General features: G+C 33.6%; 1 protein-coding gene across 23 annotated transcripts in view; it reads left to right on the top strand.

Moving 5' to 3' along the window:
- The window catches only part of LOC143249805 (tight junction protein ZO-3-like), a 233,735-nt gene extending 214,246 nt beyond the window's left edge, over positions 1–19,489 (top strand). For 8 of the 23 annotated variants that reach the window (XM_076500250.1, XM_076500248.1, XM_076500251.1 and 5 more), the window contains 8 exons: positions 6,168–6,422; positions 6,928–7,003; positions 7,272–7,385; positions 7,949–8,065; positions 8,256–8,359; positions 9,803–9,957; positions 13,520–13,585; positions 17,480–19,489. In XM_076500250.1, the coding sequence (XP_076356365.1) occupies positions 6,168–6,422; positions 6,928–7,003; positions 7,272–7,385; positions 7,949–8,065; positions 8,256–8,359; positions 9,803–9,957; positions 13,520–13,585; positions 17,480–18,173 (1,581 nt within the window). In that variant the 3' untranslated portion in view covers positions 18,174–19,489. The remainder of the gene's footprint in view (positions 1–6,167; positions 6,423–6,927; positions 7,004–7,271; positions 7,386–7,948; positions 8,066–8,255; positions 8,360–9,802; positions 9,958–13,519; positions 13,586–17,479) is intronic. The other 15 variants (XM_076500255.1, XM_076500252.1, XM_076500253.1 and 12 more) reach the window with 3 other exon arrangements.
- The last annotated feature ends 475 nt before the right edge of the window (positions 19,490–19,964 follow it).

Below are 19,964 nucleotides of genomic sequence, written 5' to 3'. Positions count from 1 at the left end.
GTATCTTTGGTTCATCCATCATGGGTTGGCTTACAAATTTTGTGACCTACCCTTTAAGCTTGCTCTCCCCACTCATGCTTTCTATTGGGTTGTAAAGCTTTTGCTTACCATCTTCATGCTGTATGACTGTGATTCTATCATTATATTGATAACTGGCTCCTTCTGAACTGGAGTTGGCTAACCATCTTCATCATTTCTGCCATGTGGCTGTTCAGATGGACTGGTTAGTCAAATTGGAGAAATCTTTCCTCTGCCCTATCCCATATTTTGTCCATTTAGGTATCTTTTTCAACACATATCTCAACCTTTTTCTCTACAGCTTTGTTCCATGGAATAGTTAGCTTGCCATGCTCTTTCTGGTTATAATATTCTATCACTTTTGGGTATGTGGTCATCAATGATGTCCCTGGTTCCCCTCACTCATACACATATGTATTCCCTTCACTAGGCTCTTCACTATCCATAGAATCTTATTCAAGGTTCCTTGGCAGCTCCAATTTTGCTTCCTCATACCCTTTTGGATAATCTATTTTGTGGGTTGGACAGGGCCCATATGTTGACAGGTTTTAATATGTTCACAGATGCATCCTTTTATGGCTGAGATGCATGGATCACTCAACAAAACGCTTTGAGTCGTTAGTCTTTCAATGAGCAGTCTTTGCATATCAATGTTCTCAAGCTTCTCACAGTCCATTGGGCTTTGAATCACTTCCTTCCTTTTGCCAGATATTGTCTAGTGATGATTCATTCTGACAGTTTCGTGGGAGTAACACAAATCAAAATCACTTAATGAGTACCTGGTCAAGATTTCTCTGTTCTGTACATTGAGCCCACAAACACCATATTCATCTCATTGCATTTTATGTTCCAGATGCTTGTAGCTGATCATCCTACCCCAATAAAATTATTAATTACTTCTCTATACCTCATCATTGTGCTCTGATTGTCAATGCTTTCAGTCAGGATTGGCCCAACAAATTCCTTTAGATTTATTCCCCTATCTGATTACTTTATCAGGTGGTATCTCTCATCCATACCACTCCATGTTGAATCCTTCTGATTGCTCCCTATTGAACAGCTCAACCATGGTTTCCCTGATTACTCCAACATTTACCTTCAGTACCCCTTTCCTTGTTTTCCTTCCTTCTTTGTTAACATCAGTCACCAGTTCAACATTCCACTGTCCAATTTGTAAGTTTTCACACCTGGCTTTTATCACGTCCTTGGCAAGAAGAACTGGTTTCTCCCATCAAGTAGCTTTCCTTTGGGCTCATTTCATATGTTCTTCATCAATGGAGTTGTATCAACACAAATGGAAGGAGTTCCACAGTTAGTCTGCTACTAGGGGATTCCCCACAAACTGACTGACCTGCTGTGGCTCAGCTCAGTTTCTCACATTGCTCTTCAACCAGGGTTCTTCAGTTTTTCAATCTTGGGTTACTAAGCTGCCTTATTTCATTCCTTTTTTTATACTACTGAGTTTTTGTTTCTCCTGTCCTTACCACATTCATGCATTTCTTCTGGACTCATTGTCCCCCCAAATGTCTGGTCTTTCAAATTAGATATGAATGTGGTCTCTCATTCCATTTGAATCTATTTCTTCATGCTCCATATTTCACCTTTACCTTTAAATATATTTCCTTTTCTTCTTAGCCTGTAAACTTTAAAAGTCTGATTTGTTTGTCATTTGTATTTCATGTATCCATTACCATCACACCTATATTCTCCTTTATTCAGATTGTTCCTTCCTCCCAAAGACCTCAGAAACTAGGGAGGGTAAAAACTCCTTTTTGCCTGTTTCCCTTACTTCCCTTTATAATATCTGTCCTTGTCCTGATCCAGTTAGACGTCTATGTCCAGTCCATACCCTTCTTTGCTATTTTGCCTGCATGGTTTCCTTCTATGGTTCTCATTCCCAACTCTTTATCCCTTTGTGGTCTTCCTCTGTTTGTGATCCATCCCCTTCTACCTTTGCTAGGTGGGTTCAATGGATGATTCATTTGGCTTATTTCTTCTTGTCTTCTTCCCACCAGAATTTGTTCAGAGTGTCTTCTTGTGGTGAGTGGTGTCTGACCAAGTATTCTTCTAGTAGACATCTGCACTGCACGGACATGTTGACTTGTGCCTTAACCTCCACGGCTTATCAGTGCTCACTATGTAATTGCTTTATAAACTTGTCCATTCTAGACTGTACCATCCATGGACTGCATGAGTAAAGCAGAAGGAGATAGCTTCTCATCCCTGGCATGCCTTGTATTGATTAAATTGGTATGATAAGCTTTTCAAAATAGGGTTTTGTGGTTACCCATTACACCATCTCAGCTGATGACATTTCTCTGGACTCTCCACCAAGTTCTCACTCCCCTTTCTTCTAGTGTTGTGTGGGAATCCTTACCACTTTCCAGTTCCAAGTCACTGGGGTGTTCAACCATCTTCTAATGGATTTCACAGAAAGATGGCTATAACAATTCAGTGCAGAGTGGGACAGTAGTGTTCTGTGGGTGTAGATGACATGCTATCAACCACTATGCATTATACATTCACTAAGGAATAAGACATCATATTGCAGTATACTTCTTTGATTGGGAGTCCTCATTCTAGCACCATGTGGATGTCTGTACTTTGTGGCTGGGTTTTGGATTTAGAGTAGAACTAATCAACATAAGTCCTCACACATGTTTATGGTTGTGTATATTTCTCCTTTGATTATGCTCTTTCTGTGTTGTGGGTCACAGCAGAAATAAGGGGAATTATTCCAGTTTTGTCTTCCTTTGCTATCCATTGTGTATTTTATTTGAGGATATTATTACTTTTTGGATAATTCTGGCTAGTTTTGCTGTTGGAGAAGTTGATTTATATTTCACAGATATCCTTTCGATACTGTATTTTGGGACAATAGATCAATATATCGAAGCTAACTCTTGTGTTATACTCTGGAATCGGAGTGGTTCTAGGTTTCCTTTGGTCTCTTGAACATGAGGTGATGATTTTCATCCCTCCCTTGTTTGGTTGTTGGTTTCCAACATGGGTTTTGGATGTAGTTGGCTTACAAAACATAGTCTTTTTGTACCCTAACCACTCTACACCTAGGGGCACATCCATTGATTTACCCACTTTCATGCTTTGTGGGATTAAGTTACATATATATTTCAAGGTTGAAACCACTATCCTCAGTTCTCTCCCACTTGGATGTGCTCCTCTCTTTTTCCTCCTTTATCTACCACATATTTCATAGATTGATGAAGAGATTCCTGGTTAGAAGTGGTGCAATTACCCTCATCAGATCTTTGGATCTGACACTCTCATTTCCAGGGGTATCCTTTGGATGCTTTTGGGTATCATATCCTTGCACTAGTCCCTCCAGCTGATCTTGTGAGAGGAAAGAAGTATTGTATCAGAAGTTACAAGTTTCTTATACAGTAAGTGTATATTCAGTACTTTTCATTTCTCACACTTCTTACCCTTCCTCTCCAGTATGTCATGCTCCTATTTGTGGAGAAGTAACCCGTGATTATTTGCATGAGAGACATGTTTGGATCATTTGATTCCCATTGGAGTTAGAAGAATACTCGTGACATACACAAATAAAAAAGTTTGCATATAGAGGGCAGCACTGAATGAGAATGGCTAAACTTGTGAAGGAAAAGAAGTACCTGTCAGAAATAAATTTTCAGTGTAGAAAAATTATAACTTCCATTATATGTAATTGTCAAAATGCCCATAAAAAGTGTAAAATACAAAATGTGAAACTGCAACTTTGCATGTGTCTCCACACAGACCCAACAAGCCTTAATGCCAAATTTGGTAAAGATTTACCAACAGGGGTGAAGGAGTGGTAGAAAATGCAGATACACCCACAAAAAATGCAAAATACAAAACTGAACATTTGAGTGTATTTCTGCATGAACTGAATGAACTGCCATACCAATCTGGGTGATAAGTCCATCTGCAACCTGTGAAGTAGTTACATGGGCATATAACAGAGAGTATTATTATATTTATAAAGATTTTAGATAATCTGAATGTTATTCTTTGAAAATTGGAAAAATATGGCATTATTATGTGCATTCCTCATTCATGTTTTATGTGAAAAATAAACACCAAATATCAGTTAATCATATTTTTTGCTATCAGTGTGGCATATTTGATCCCCAATGACCAGCAGTGCTTAGTCAACAACCAATTTTTGTCTTTATTTACTCCAATTTATGTTTAAGTAACATTTAAGAATAACTCAGTGCAATATTTAAATATACGAGGGCTGTTAAAAAAAATACACGGATTGACGTCATAAAACAAAATGTACTTTATTTAGAAGTTACATGTCTGGGACCCCTTCAAAGTACTTTCCTCCCCAATGCACATACTTATCCCAACGGTGTTTCCACTTGTTGAAACAGTCCTGGTACACTTCTTTTGTAATGTTTTCCAGCTCCTTCGTCGCATTTGCCTTAATCTCGGGAATCGTCTCAAATCTTCTTCCTTTCAAGGGTCTTTTGAGTTTGGAGAACAATAAAAAATTGCAAGGAGCAAGGTCAGGTGAGTAGGGGGGTGGGGAAGAACAGTGATCGAGTGTTTGGCCAAAAACTCACGAGTTCTAAGGCCTGAATTTTGCAGCAACGCAGTGCATCTTCAATTTTTCGGTCAAAATCTCGTAACAAGATCCAACTGATATCCCACACTCTTCAGTAAGCTCTCTGACAGTCAGACGTCGATTTGCCCACACCAGGGTGTTGATTTTGTCGATGTGTAGGTCGTCAGTTGACGTGGAAGGACGTCCAGGATGCTCATCATCTTCAATGGACTGTCGACCATCCTTAAAACGTTCATGCCACTTGAAATATGCCGTACGCTTCATAGCAACATCACCGTAAGCCGTGTTAAGCATAGCAAAAGTTTCAGTCGCAGATTTTCCAAGTTTAACACAAACCTTCACAGCAAGTCGTTGCTCCTTCAGGTCATTAGTTCTGAAATCTGCCAAACGAAAACATCGCACTTCACTTAAAACTGCATAGCTAATACACAAATGAAGATATCTGCAATCGGGAAATGGCATTGTAATCAGCTGATCTGTGCAAACCTAGCGACACCAAGCGGATTCCCCTGAAACCAACTGGAGCCTTGCAATTCAAACAGTCCGCGTATTTTTCGAACAGACCTCATATATCCCATAAATATGTGCATATCTTGTATTTTTATTATTAATTTTTAAATTCTTTTTACAGGATCTGTAGATCAATGTTTTCCATCTGTGTCCCTTTAAAGCAGTCATACTGTTAAAAAAAACTAATTTCAACTTGAAATGTTAAATATTGCACAAATGTTTCATAACATTTATTAATATATATATATATATATATATATATGTATATGTATATGTATACAACTGACTGATACTGTTGGCTCGCATTCATACTGAATTGTCTTTTAAGTTATAAACTAGTGTCATAATTAACATTAAGTGGTTGCATCAGTTTAGTTACTTCACACTGCCATGATGTATGGTTTACAAATTTATTTTAAAACTGTCTAAGTAAAATATCTTTGTTTGCACTCTTCTCAGAAGATTGGCAAACTTCATGAATATCATTTAGAGCACAAAACTATATAATTTACATTTAACTTTTAAAAAATGCTAATACACATTTTTAAGAAAAGGTTGTAATTGTTTGTTTGTTTTTTTTTAAGCACAAAGCTACAAAATAGGCTATATTTGCTGTGCCCACCACAAATATCAGAACCCAATTTTTAGCATTAGAAGCCTTCAGACTTACCATTGAATCATGCAGGAGCTAATGAAAAAGAAATGACCCTCCACCACCACCACCAAATTACTAATATGTATATTTTAAATAAATAAGATTTTAACTGTGCTTGTGACATATTCTGCTATAATTCATAAATTCAGATACTGTAGTAAATAAAATTACAGCATTGATCACATTGTACATGTAAACATTCTACTTTTCCTCGTTTTGTAGATGTAACTTAACAGTAAAAGCTTTTCAAGCTACTGCATTACAGATTAACTTGAGAAAGATAATGCTCAGTAAGAGTTAATGATAATGTGAGAGTATAATAACTGCTCTAATCCGAGCTTGAACCTAAAGAGAAATTAATACCTTTTAAAGGTGGCATAGTTTCAACTGTAGTTTATTTTTTAATAGCCCAATGAAGCCATCTCAGACGATTTTCTTTTCCCATTGACTTCACGTCTGAGTTATGCATCATCTCCAGAAAGTGACCTAGAGCTTGCATCTGATTCTCGACCTACTAGCATGCATGGAGCAGGATCTTCTTTAGCTGTGGATCCTCGAATGGTAAAGGCATCTAGTGATCCAAGTATTGTAACACAAGAAGAAAACTGTTCTCCCCCAATGTATGGACAACCTCCAACTTACTCTCTCTCACAAACAAGACAGGTATAATATTCTTCTTTTATACCTGTAAATTTTGAATATTTTGAGTAAAAATTTTAATTACATACGTAATTTGTTTTCATACCACACATTTCATCAGAGTAATAAACATTTGTGTGCTTAATTTTGCATTTCCACTTTTACTATGATATCACAACTTAAGATAATGCAGTAATGTTTGTATTTAGTGATTAAATATTCTCAAGGAACTCATTTCAAAATAGTTTTATTGTATTCTAATTGATTGTAGAAAATGGGATTATTCGTTAAAGTCACAATGTAATTTTGTTACATTTAGTAAACCACAATTTTCAATTTTAACTACACTTTTTATTATTAATTTAACTTTAGAATAACATTATATCTTAGTGTGTAAAATTAAGTTAATATTTTATTGGTATCTTATACATTAATATACTATTTGGAATTGTAATGGAAAAAAAGTGTTTTCTGATATCTCATGTCCATAAGCAAGTAATTACATTTATGAGATAATTTGAAACCTTAGGATCTACGTGAACCCAGTCAGCCTTCAAGTCAGGAAATGCATCAGGCTAGATCAAGCTCAAATAAACGAAGCTCAGGTGTGTAAACTCCTTTTAATAAAACAAACTTTTGGAACTTCTCTATTTATTTCCTTTCCTCTTTGTTTTTATATATAGGTGTTTTTACTTAAATATGCAGTATCAAAATAACATAAATGGTCAGCTGAAGAGAGTTAAGTTTATGTTTCCTTTTTGAATCATTAATTTTTTAATGGACTTGATAAATCAAATTATTACACAAATTAATGAAATATAATATGAAAATTGATGATAAAAATTTTGATATAATTTTCCAATACTTCCTTAGAAGTTGGTGATAAGGATGGATTCTTTGGATCTCCTGTGAGATCTACTATTGATCCATATGCAACTTTAACTTCTGGTGAACGATACAACTCAAGAGATACTACAGGTATGAAAAGTAAGATTTCTTTTTCTTGATTAGGTTAGATGTATAGGTGGCACAAATTATCAAAGTGATTTTTAAAAGTTGTTTTATGAAAGATTATAATTAATTGCATCAGTTTTAAGTAATGTGTTCCTTTATTACAGATATTTTACATATTTTGGGTTTTGTTGAGTTCCCTTCATTTATATACTCATTTCCATATTACTAAGTTTCAATCACAGTAGGAATTGTGATTCAACGACAACAGTAAGTATTTTCTAATTGTCACATAAACTGGTCTCATAACATCAATATATATATTTCCTTTTTACTGTCATTTACTTTTATTCACATTTGCAACAACTTGGGCCAACACCAGTTTAAAAAACATTACAAAGCTATGATTACAATACCACAATTTTTGCTGGGTTTTAAATTAAGCCTATTATACACGCAAGCCCGTCTGTCTTTTTTTTTTTTTAATTAGTTAAACTATCCTCACTGAGCTAAATTTTTAATTTTGTAAAATATTTAATTTGAATTGGCTATAATATGGCTCGGCTATGTAAAAGTAACTCTTGTATCTGTCTTCCAAGATAATTACCTGTCCCGAACTAGACCTTCGTTGGAGCCTGAGCCTCCCCCCAATGTTGACCGCTCCAGTAAACCCACTCGTTTCCGAACTGCTCAAGAAAGGCTTTTTGCTAGTCCAGGTAAACAAAAATTATTTTCCTTTTACTTAAAGATTTAACCAATCCTTACTGCTTCTGAACCCACAAATTTATAATATTTCATCATTTTGGGGGGAGGGAGGGGTGTAGCTAGAGATGTCAATTAATACTAAGGAAATATGCACATTTCTTAATATATAGTTTTATACAGTTGTTCTCTTTCTTTGTTTAGGGAGAGGAGAAATAAGAGAACCTTTACAACCAGGTGTCACTCCAGATTACATGAACACAGGTGCACAGAAGTCCAATTCACTTGACAGATCAAATGGAAGATTGGTGAGATGTTTGTTTAATTCTGCTGTTTAGCAGCCCTCTTTGTTATGAAGTGAAAGTTTTCAGTTAAATCATCAAAAATTAGTTTTCCATACCGCTTCTGACAATGGTCCTTTGTTAGCCTTTAATGCAAATCTGCACATAATCCTGAAACAGAAAACATGTAGTCCACACATATTCATTAAGATAACAAAAAATGCTGATGTAGCTTAATAATGAAAACTTTTTAAGCTCTTGAAGAACAGAGTAAACAGAGTTTAAACATAATGTGATTAAACTAAAATATTGTAAGTGTATTGACCCTTGTAAAATAAAATTTGTGAATAAGTTCTTTTAAGAGAACAACTACACTGTTGCATAAAGATAACCATATGTTTGTTGACAATTAAGTAACACAAAAGTAAAAGTAAATAAATAAAATTTGGAAATAAACGTAAAGTATCATATTATGATGGGTATGAAATACTATAAGAATAAAGAGATGAAGGTAGAATAGGGTGAACTTAAAGACACAAACAATTAAAACTTTCAGTCATTGCTTACGGGTGTACACTTATAAATTTCATTTCTAAATTTCCATTATAAGAAGTGCATTTATAGACAGAGATGTGCATATCATTAGCAGAATGACTGTCAGAGTTAAAATGCCTACATGTTGTATGCCTTTGATTTTAATCTATCTACAATGTTCTTAAAATTATTTGCTAAGTATGCATCATACTTTATCAATATAAAACAAGTATCAAATGTATAAGATTCGGTAACCTTAACAGTTTGGTTTAAAAATGGGATGGAATGAATATTGTTCCATTCACAACAGTTCTGCTTAAAATATACCAACAATTCTAAATTGTTTGTAGTAAATAATTTTCTTTTCTTTTTACTATGTTTTTAAGACACATTTTTTATTTATTTTTTATCAAAGGTTATATTCCTGTTAGGATGATAATTCTCTGAATGCTGCTGTAGTTATTTGAAAGCTTGTGACTACTGTATTACCTTGTTACTCAAAGACTACACAATATTACATGATAGTAGAAGGTTTTTATTTAGTCATTCACTGTTAACACTGCATCTCCAGAAGACAGTACTACACCAGAAATTTATGAATAGGTCACAAGATCATCAAGTTTTATTTTTGGAAGATGTCATCTCAAACTAACAGTTTTCATTAAGTCATAAGGCTTAGAACAATATTAAATGAAAAGCACTAACTCAGAGCTTCATCTTTCTGAAAGAAAAATATGTAAAACTTGACAATTTTGTAACCTATTCATTACATTCTATCTTTCTTGCCTATGTTGTTAACTTTTTTTTTAAATAAAGTACACCAGATCTTACCTTTTTACTATTCCAATACCATTTTAAGCCTATAAATAATCCTTTTCAAAAATTATATGTGCCAGTTAATGATAGGAAACTAAAACATTTACAATTTTTTTTCAGGAAACCGCCAGACCTCGTGATCGTTTCAGCTCAACTTCAAGCCAAAACATCAGGTCATCTCATGACCCCTACAGGTTTACTCGTAGTACAGCTCAACCCACTCGAGTAAATGGTTTTGACCGTGGAAGAATTCCAGGAACACCTAGTAGATATGGGTATGTAGACTGTATAAGTGTTGGTCTTCGTGGTTGTATGATTAGTACTGCATTATACCTCTTCTTGATTTGTGTTTGCTATTTTCAAATGACATTTGTTTAGAAAATAATTAAATATTTTTCAAAGTATTATTTCGTTCAATACAAAGACAGTTATCAGAAAATGTACTAGATTAATTTTTTGTTACATGTAATGAAATGAAGAATAGAGTTAAAAGTGTTTTTCTGATGAAATATTGTTTATTAGCTTTGGGAAATTCATGAAGAACCACTCTGGGGTTGGGTTGTCTGTACTCTGGAGTTAATGTATATTGATGAAACGTTACAAATAATTTAAGGAGTAATCTTTGACACAGCAATAGCAAAAATATTAGAGCACTTTGGAGGAAGCATATCTGATATTTAGTATTTTTTTCTGAAGATCTACAAAAATGTGCATCAAGATAAAATTTACAGTATCTAAAAATGTTATGATTGGTTTTTATCAGTACAATTGGATTTTTTTTTTTTACTCTGATTCAAACAATGGTTATAGCACTGTTGTAGTACATTATGTATGGAATATTCACCATTTAGAAACATTTTTTGTGAATCCTGTAAGGAACTGCTGAGGCAATGAACCACAGCCTCTGAGTGTTTGTTCTTGTTTAGGTGTAAACAAAACTCATTTCAAACCATGAAAATGCAAACACAAAATGATTATTGGATCACACCTTACACAGCCATGTACTTCACTTTTAGGTTTTTTTTTATCTCTAGAACTGACAAGAGTACCAATGTCACTGACCAAACAGTCACATTTTCTACTGTTGAGTCGTAGATTTCATGTTGAAACACAGATCAATATTCTAAAGATTTTACAAAGATAACTGTTTTTTTTATGTCAAGGAAAGTACAAAATTTGTAGCTAATGAATAAATTATTGAAGAAACTTAGTTGAATGAATGGCAACTTCTGTCTGTTGTAGAAACACAAGTGATGGGAACAATGCTTCAAAATTATTTCACTTTTCATCTTCAGGTCAATGTGTGAATAAACAAATGAACAGTATTTTAAGTTGTATATCTTACAAGCTCTTGAGGGTCTTGAGAGATAACCTGGGATGCTCAGAAAGGGTAGTTTCCCTTCAGCCTTACTTCATGAAAAAGGACATTAAAACTGTATGGCAGTTATGAAATAAGTGGGATAATTACTGATTATTACTTAATAAGATGGGTGCTGAGAATGGATTAACTGTTAATCTATTGTGCAGTGTCTGTGAAACAGCCATCAGACAAACAAAAGAAGAAAAGAAAAAATAGTTGAACTTAATTGTAGCTAGGATTTTATAAGGGCAGCAGCATGCTTGTGTTTGAAGATGATGTTGGTAACTTGAGTACAGGCACTGCATTCCTTGACTGGTTACAGAGACCAATGCTGTGATAAAATGACAAGAGTAACTTCTATTGGTTTGTGATAAAGGTTCTTTTATTGGAACTTGAAGTGGATATAACTATTAATTTTAAATTTAACATTAAGTGAGATGGCACCTATTCAGAGCTGGGATCACTGAGTCAAGGTTTAAGAGAAGAAATTTGCTGCAGGAGGAAGTGAGAGTACCTTGAGAAACCCACTTTTACAGCTATGGTACCAAAAAGGATTCCCTGACCATGTCTGCATGTAGCTGTAAGGAAGAAGAGAAACAGGATTTATACAAACAAAAGGCTGTAAATATAGATGGGAAATCCTGACTGAAATCTTCCTAAAATAGTGTCATCCACATAGGTGTAAATATAAGAAACTGGACTTGGATGTTGGTCATACTTGATGGTGGGCACATGTTAATAAAGTGAGTGAAGAAGGAAATTTCTTACACTGTGTAAGGGCTCTGCTTCAGTCTGGATTTTCCTGGCCTTCTTAGAGACACATCTGAATTTCCTGGTTTGTTGCTAGGATGAGCTCTGTGGCTTCACTGAGACATGGCTTGAGTTATAGAAAAGTTCTTCTTGACTTATGGTCTCTGGGTGAATTAGTACAGGTGTCTAATCATTTTCAGCTGTTGGCTCTTGTCTGTGTCGGTTTTGGTAGACATGCTCCTGACTTGTGGTATAGATAAAGCCATATTAGTAACTGGTTAAACTGTGAACAGTGCCTGGAGTCCTGGCATTGAATGAAGTCGTGAGGCAGGCTTGTTAGTCTTGTTAAACTGTATCGATGTTTGGCAGTGGGAACATTTAACTCTAAAGTGGAAGGAATGAAAGAAACAACTGTTGTTAAGATCTGATTAACTACTGATTTAGACGTGGTTACAACATTGATAAACTGGGTAGTAAGACTTGTGACTCTGGGTCAGATCTGATGGAGAGGATGATGTTGGAATTCAGTAACTTTTTCAATGGGCACCTGGATTGTATTTGGAAAGACAAAAGGGTAGAAACACAGAAAAGTGATTAGATGAGCTTTTAGTGGTAGCAAATGTAACGTTGATATCACCATTCCAGGGTTCATAAATAACTAAGGCCAATCTGGGTTGAGGACTGGTGGAAGACTCACCCTCATCAAAAGATCCTGGTTTTGTAGGGTCGATAGTTGCTCCAGGCTTATAGTTATCAAATTGCCCAGTTGAAGAAACATCACAGCAGGAGTTAAAAAAAAAAAAAGCACATCTTACCAGCTCTGATGCTCAGCTAGGAATTTTAAAACAGGTCACTGTGTGCATATGGTGTGGTTTATCTTTGTAGTATTCTGGTGGATTGTAAAGAACATGTTATGATTGGTTGGTTTATTTCTGTTTCTGATTGGTGGAGAGACTTTCTATAAATTCAACCAATGGTAGCCACAGGTTATTCACCTCTAATTTGATATCTCTGTATTTGTGTTGAAGCAAAATGATTCTTTATTTTTTCTTGTCTTTCAAAATTTGTCTGTGTTGGTGATTCTAATTTTTCTTCCAGTTTATTTTATGAGCAATTCACATGGTGTGTTCTGTAATAGCTGAATTTATGTTTTCATGAGTCTTGTACTGTCTTTAAGTTTTTTTGTTGTTTTTCTATAAGTCTTCTTCTCATTTTTCCAGTGTACGTTTCATTGCAGGAACATGGAATTTCATAAATTATATTTTTGTGTTTCCCATTGGTAGATTCCTGCTGAATATTTATGTTGAACTTGTTGGCTATGCATTTGAATTTTTCATTGAACTTTTGGAGGTATGGAAAGTAAATGGTAGCAGTAGTGGTAGTGTTCATTTTATCTTTTCTTTCTGTTGTGATCTTCTAAAGAAAGTTTTTGATGAAGAAGTAAGGTGTAACCTGTTTAAAACATCCTGTGATCTTTTGGCATTTTGTTCTGATTGATGTTTTATTGCAAGTGTTCCTACTTTCATTTTTATTCATTCAGGAAATAGTGGTTATATATTCTGTTAGTTTCAAACAAATACATCAACTCCTAAGGCTTATCCTATGTTATTTAAAATTTTATCTTGAAAATAGAAGTTTTGAAAACATGTTGTATCACCACATTCAAACTTTTTAATGTTTTAACTTGCAACGTTTTACTCAACTTTTTATACCCATTCTGCTTGTAGTCCCCAGGGTGAAAGGCCTCCTCCTCCTCCATCCCCTCCCCCAAAGCCAGCTGGATACCAACCAAGGTATGATTATTTACCATGTGTCCATCTTTAGGTTACCTAATAATGCTGTAATTAGTTATTTATCTATATTACAAATTATTGGTTACTCGGTTTATACTTAACCTTTGAAAATTCTTTGATTTTTCTTATTGAAAAACCATTAAATTAGATGTTTACTAACTACCTAGTAATAATTTCACTGTAAAAAAATATTTCTGGTTTATTGTTAATTGCAAATACAAAGTGAATATTGGTATTCAATGATAGTTGTGTTTAGTTCTTCACATATTTCTGTCTTCATTGCTTTAAATACCTCACTACTTAAGTTGGATTTTTTTTTCTGACTAATTTTGTTTTTTTATTGCATGAGAAAAAAAAAGTCCTAGAGCAGAATATAGGTAAAATATTAAAACTTCAACAGATAATAAGAGTATTTAAAAGTAATAATTGATACTTCCGTTTTATTTTTGTTTTGTTTTTTTGGTATTAATTTATGTTAAAGATATTAAAAATACAAGTTTAATGGTGTTTTATACAGTGAAAACTCATATTAAAAATACACATTACATGAGTACAAAAATGTAAATACAAGCATTTGGTACAGCCTACAAAATTGCACCTAGATGCAATTTCAAAAATCAATATGTCATTCAAATTTACAAATTTTTATGCATCCTAATATGAAAATACCTATTTATTATTATAAATTTCATACATACTGAATGCTTTGGAAAATAAGTTATCCCAATTTCTTCTTCAGCTTTGATAATTTTCTTTTTTTAGTGATCATTTAAATTGGGATCACTTTTCTTGCATTAATATTAACTTGTGATTGGAGCAAGCTAGGTAAAATATTTTATCGTATAGTTGTAGAAAAAGATTTTTAATCGAAGTACAGAGTTCTTCAAATGTAAGAAACCAGGCAAACACAAAGAGGAATAGTGACTAATTGTGGTGCTTCCAGGTCTTTAGAAGACACTACCAGACAACTGGTTTTTGTATTAAACATCCTGAACAAGGTTTCAGATGGACAATTTTTACAATGTATACAATCAAAAAGAAACATTTGAGCCTCCATGGCTGTCCTTGCTCATCTATTCTCCAAAATGAAATAAAAAAGGAAAAATTAAACTCACTATTTATTTTCCAGGTAACCTCTGACTCTTGTAAGGTGTAATTAATCACCCTGTTACTAAAATAAAATAGTCTTAATTGGAGCATACTACATGTTAGATATTTGTCTTTTCATTTATGTAAAAACGGCTCGTTTCGGTTCAGAAAATTTTTACGTAGAGGAGCAAACAATGTTTCGACCTTCTTTGATCATCGTCAGGTTCTTTCTTTGTGAACCTGATAATGACTGAAGAATGTCAGAACGTTGTTTGCTCCTCTACAAAAAACTTTCAACCCAAACGAGCCGTTTTTACATAAATATTTTTCTCTACAAGTGGGTTTTCTCGACATCACTGATTATTGTCTTTTCATTCTTTTTTATCTTTCAAATTAAACAAAAATAAGTCAGAAGCATTTTCTCATCAGTCTCCCGGATAATCTTCTATATTTCCATAATATTACCTCTTGCTTACCTTTTCTTAGGTAATCTTCAGTGGCATCTTATCAAAAGCCTTTGAAAACTTAAGTACATAAGTCCACATGATTTTCATACTTTTGGGAACAACTAAAATTCTTAAAAATGTTAATTCAATAATAAGGAAAATTTTACTTTCAGTGTATCCTCTCTGTTTTCTTTCAGGATATCACATGTTACAAAAGTTTCAGACTTGCATAATTTTTTCCAATGCAGAATTAAAACTAAATAATCTGTCTATAATTCATTATACTTACCATATGGCATTACTGTTAGGTTTATTATATGTTTTTGATATATTAACCATTTTCACAGTGTGGTTAGGAATACTGTTGTTATTACTATTTATTATTATTATTATTTTACACTTGAAAATCTTCAAGTTAATTTTAGTAATTTGTTACAAAGTGTATAATGCCAATTGTATAATAAACTATTTACACAACTAGACCAGTAGAAATCAACAAATCAATGTAAATGAACTCAAAGTTAACTTCAGGACAACAACTGAGGTAATTTTCAATGAACAAGTGGTATGACACAAATTTCATAACTCTGACTTAAAAGATAAGAGACCTGCTTCAGCACTGTATTAACTAAACAGCACTACATTTTACTTGGACTTTTCTGAACCCCTGGAATTGGTCATTAATATCACAGAGTGTCTGCATTTATCACAGGTAAGTCAAGGTTTTAATAATCAATGGTTCTGTGTCTGATGAGCCAAACAGGAAAAATATGCTCAGTGCAATATTAGTGAGGGTAATCATTTTGTCAGCAAATCAGCAATGATGTAAAGAAACATCAATGTTAATGAACATGCAGATCTTACTGTTCCACCAGGGCTGTAAGTTTACAGCTTAACTTTAACATTAGTGCAATATTAGACATAACTCTGTAACCTTTTGGTTTATTTGTTCCAATGAAAGTTAACACAAGTAGTTGCCAGGATTATGATAGACTACAAGAAATCATATATCGACAAGCAGGAAATTCTGATCTAAATCCAAATGTCTTAAAGTCCTAAACCCTCAAAGTATTTCAGATAGCTTGACATTGCACTGAACAGGATATGGAAAAGGATCCCTCACAACATCATACATCAGTTGTTCACAAGTTTGCCCCACAGGTTTAGAGACTGTATCAATGTTATTGACCTGTAATTTTTTTTAAGAGTATTTCCTTTTACTAAATATGGCTTTTTTGAACAATCTAATTCAGACAAACTCCAGTTCTGATTATTTGAATTCAAAGGCACTTAGTTGTCAGTGAAAGTGATTCAACTGGTACTTTTAAAATATATTCAAATTTTCAGTTTCCTGTTGTTTCAGCTGAAGATCAACTCTAACCTTCATAACCTTCACCCTTTTATGATCTTAGTGTAATTTACTCAAATTATTTATTTGCAATTCACTCAATTTTATCTAATGTAAATATATTTGATTTTACTTTGAAGTATTTAGATTAAAAAACATTAAATAAATAATTTTCAAGAAACACAGGTAATTAAATTTATTAATCTTTGCTTCAGACTTTGTTATACTATTACAATGTAACAAAACAAAACTAGCCCTGAGATAATATATGTTGAAGATACTTTTCACATTCAATAAATAACAGTAATTTCTTCAGAAGTTGATTCTAAAGAAAGACTGGGTTTGCACCATGTGATTTCTATTTAGCAACAACTCATTTTACTATAAAACTAATGATAATAAATGAAAAGATTGGTTTTTGTTTTGTTTTGATACAAAGCACATTAAACTGGTGTTTAATATTTTAGATTTGTAGTAATATACAAGACTCAGTATTTTCATAGCAGGAAAACTTCAACCATAATTAATGTACTTTTCTGGGCTTAAATTATAGTTAAACATAATATTTTTAAATCTTACTTACACCCATTTATTTTTGCAAACACAAGTATATTAAAAGATTTATATATAGAAATGATACATATCAAATTATTTATAGAAAGTTTTTGTGAAGGTATCAAAAACATACAGTTAAGTTAGTTGACTATGTTATTTTCTCTATAGTATTGTTTCTTAATTTACATTGTTTGTAAAAATACTTAATTTGAAATCTTATCACATAATTGTATGTAATATGGGAAATAATAAAGTTGATTAACACAGGAAATTATTTAATGGAAACAGTAACAGTATTTATAAAGATTTTCATTTTATTACCTTGTAAATTCAACTGCTGTTACTTTCAAATAGAGTATAGAATTTATGAAGTACAAAAGAACGAAATGCTACAAATTTTATTCCATAGTATGTAGTGTGAAAATTACAAATCTCTGATTTCTTGTTCATACCCAGGTTAGCTGATGGCCGTCCCATTCCTCCTCCCAAACCTATACATTTTCAAGCAAGGCCTTGGATGTATGATGATGGAACCCTTGACAACCGAATACCACATGACATTCAACCACCACCACCTTCTCGATTATCTGAAGCTCCACCTCCATACAGCCAAAAACGTAGCAGTCGTGATGAGTCAGAATTTGGCATGCCACCTGGCTATTACCCTTCTCGAACTTACCCAGGAGCAGACCTACCTTCCCCATCTCGTCATCCCCCACCTCCAGCATCAGAAGAACCTCGAAGACTTTCTGATAGTTATCGAGGTCACCCTGGTCGACGATTATACCAAGATGATGACAATGGTGGTTTTGATTCTGGACATGGCAGCAACATAGATCACAGCCATGATATGCGGTACACAAAGGTTATGGGAGGTAATAGTCTGTCACCCCCTCGACATGGAGCACTAGTGAATGGAGGTGGTCCTTACCACAATATACCCTATGGATCTGCCAGTCATCCTCGCAGTCATCAACCACCATATTCAATGTTACAGCATTCATCTCCTCCTCTTCCACCTCCTAGTGTGCTGGACCTTTCTAATAGGGAAAATCGGGGTAGTGCATTTGAACTCTACAAAAAACCAGATATTCGTTCCATGTCAGGAATGCCCCATCCTCTTCCAATTGGCTCAGATATAGCAAAGTAAATGTGCATACTAAAGACTGAACTCTTTAAAACAGTATACGTCACAGAGACTTGGAAAAGGAGCAGAGCCACTATATACCCAAAGCCATTGAAAGTTTTTTTACCAAAGAGTCCATAGAGTTCACAATATGTAATTTAACCTCCATTACTCCATTCTGTACTTTTGTTCCAACCATTTTCAAATTACCTGTGTTGTCACATTATTGAAACTTAGTGGGAAATGGTTTGATAAATATTGAAAGCCAACTTTTTATTAAGACAGGCATTTTTACCTGTTGGTAAATATAGCAAACCATATTATCTTTAGTTATATCTGTGTCATTGTACATACCTCAGGACTGTTACATAATTTTAATAAAATGAGGTTGTATAGACTTAAATTTCATGTAGTTGTATGCACTATTATAGCTCTTATTCTTGATGGTTGTTCTGTATGTTGCATATTGTTGGATTTTTCTTAACCTGCTTCCGTTTGAAATTTTATAATGCTCATAATTTACACTTGTCATGTGTACATATTCTGTCTCTGAGCTAAACTTTACCCACCATTTACAAGATTTCTCTTAAAACAATAATATATCAAAGAATAATCATCAGGTTTTCTCTTAGTAAGTTTAACATAATTTTTTAAACATGTCACTCTTCTTGTTTTTTACAGTAACAAAGATTAATAATATCTATTGAAAGCAAACATTTGGCTGCACTGTATTATGTGGCTTTATTTGTGTGTTCAGAATGTCTATATAAATATTGTGCATGTACAGCTAACAATACAATATTTTCAGTCTTAAGATCAATATTCGTTTAGCCACTAATTTTTAGCTTTATATTATTCAGCATTTTAAAGGCCTGGCATGGCCTGGTTGTGTAAGGGTGCTTAACTCACAATCTAAGGTTTGTGAGTTCAAATCCCATCACTGAACATTCTCGCCCCTCCAGCCATGAGGACATTACAATGTTATGGTCAGTCCCTCTATTTTCTGGTGGTAAAGAATAGCCCAAAAGTTGGTGATGGGTAATGTTGACTAACTGCCTTCCTTCTAGTCTATCACTTCTAAATTAGGGATGGCTAGCGCAAGTAGCCCTGAAGAAGCTTTGCGTGAAATTCAAGCGATATTTTAAATGACCAGAAGGTTATTGAATGACCATTTTTAATACATATAAATGAATTAAACTTTATCTCTGTTCTCTCTTTATTATCAGTGTATTGTCTGTGTTTGGTTTATGTTAGTAGCATCTTGATTTTACTCTGTCAAATGTACAAATTCCTGTAAAAGGCACAGAAAATAAAAATTCTTGACCGTATTCAAACCAAAAGCTTTGGCATTCATCCTTGACTTTCCATTTTATGATTGATTTCGAAAATCACTTGAAATTCATCTTACGTTTTCCTTTATATACATATATATATATATATGTATATTAGGCCTCTTTAAATCATCAGTTATTTTCCACTCTTATTTCTTATTCACAGAAATTTGTCACACTTCACAAAAAAATATTAATCGTTTTCCCCAAACTTCAAATTTATGTTAAAATTAATTTTGATCTGGTTACTGCATACACTTTAATGCTTATGTAATTAATTATTTTACGTGGTGTATATTTATTGCTTTTGGATATGAAATAAAGTATTTTACAGAAACTTTTTTAGAACCTTTGTCTTTCGTTTTCACATTTTAAGTCAATTTCTTAAAAGTGAATTAATCAGTCACACATATTATTGTTTTAATTTATTTAACATTCCTTTTACTGTAGATCAACTCTGGATAAGTTTAAGAAATTATGTTTG

Source organism: Tachypleus tridentatus, chromosome 4, assembly GCF_004210375.1.
Source record: "Tachypleus tridentatus isolate NWPU-2018 chromosome 4, ASM421037v1, whole genome shotgun sequence".
NCBI lineage: Eukaryota > Metazoa > Arthropoda > Merostomata > Xiphosura > Limulidae > Tachypleus > Tachypleus tridentatus.
Note: the sequence above shows the minus strand (reverse complement) of the source record. Positions and strands in the feature narration are given on the sequence as shown.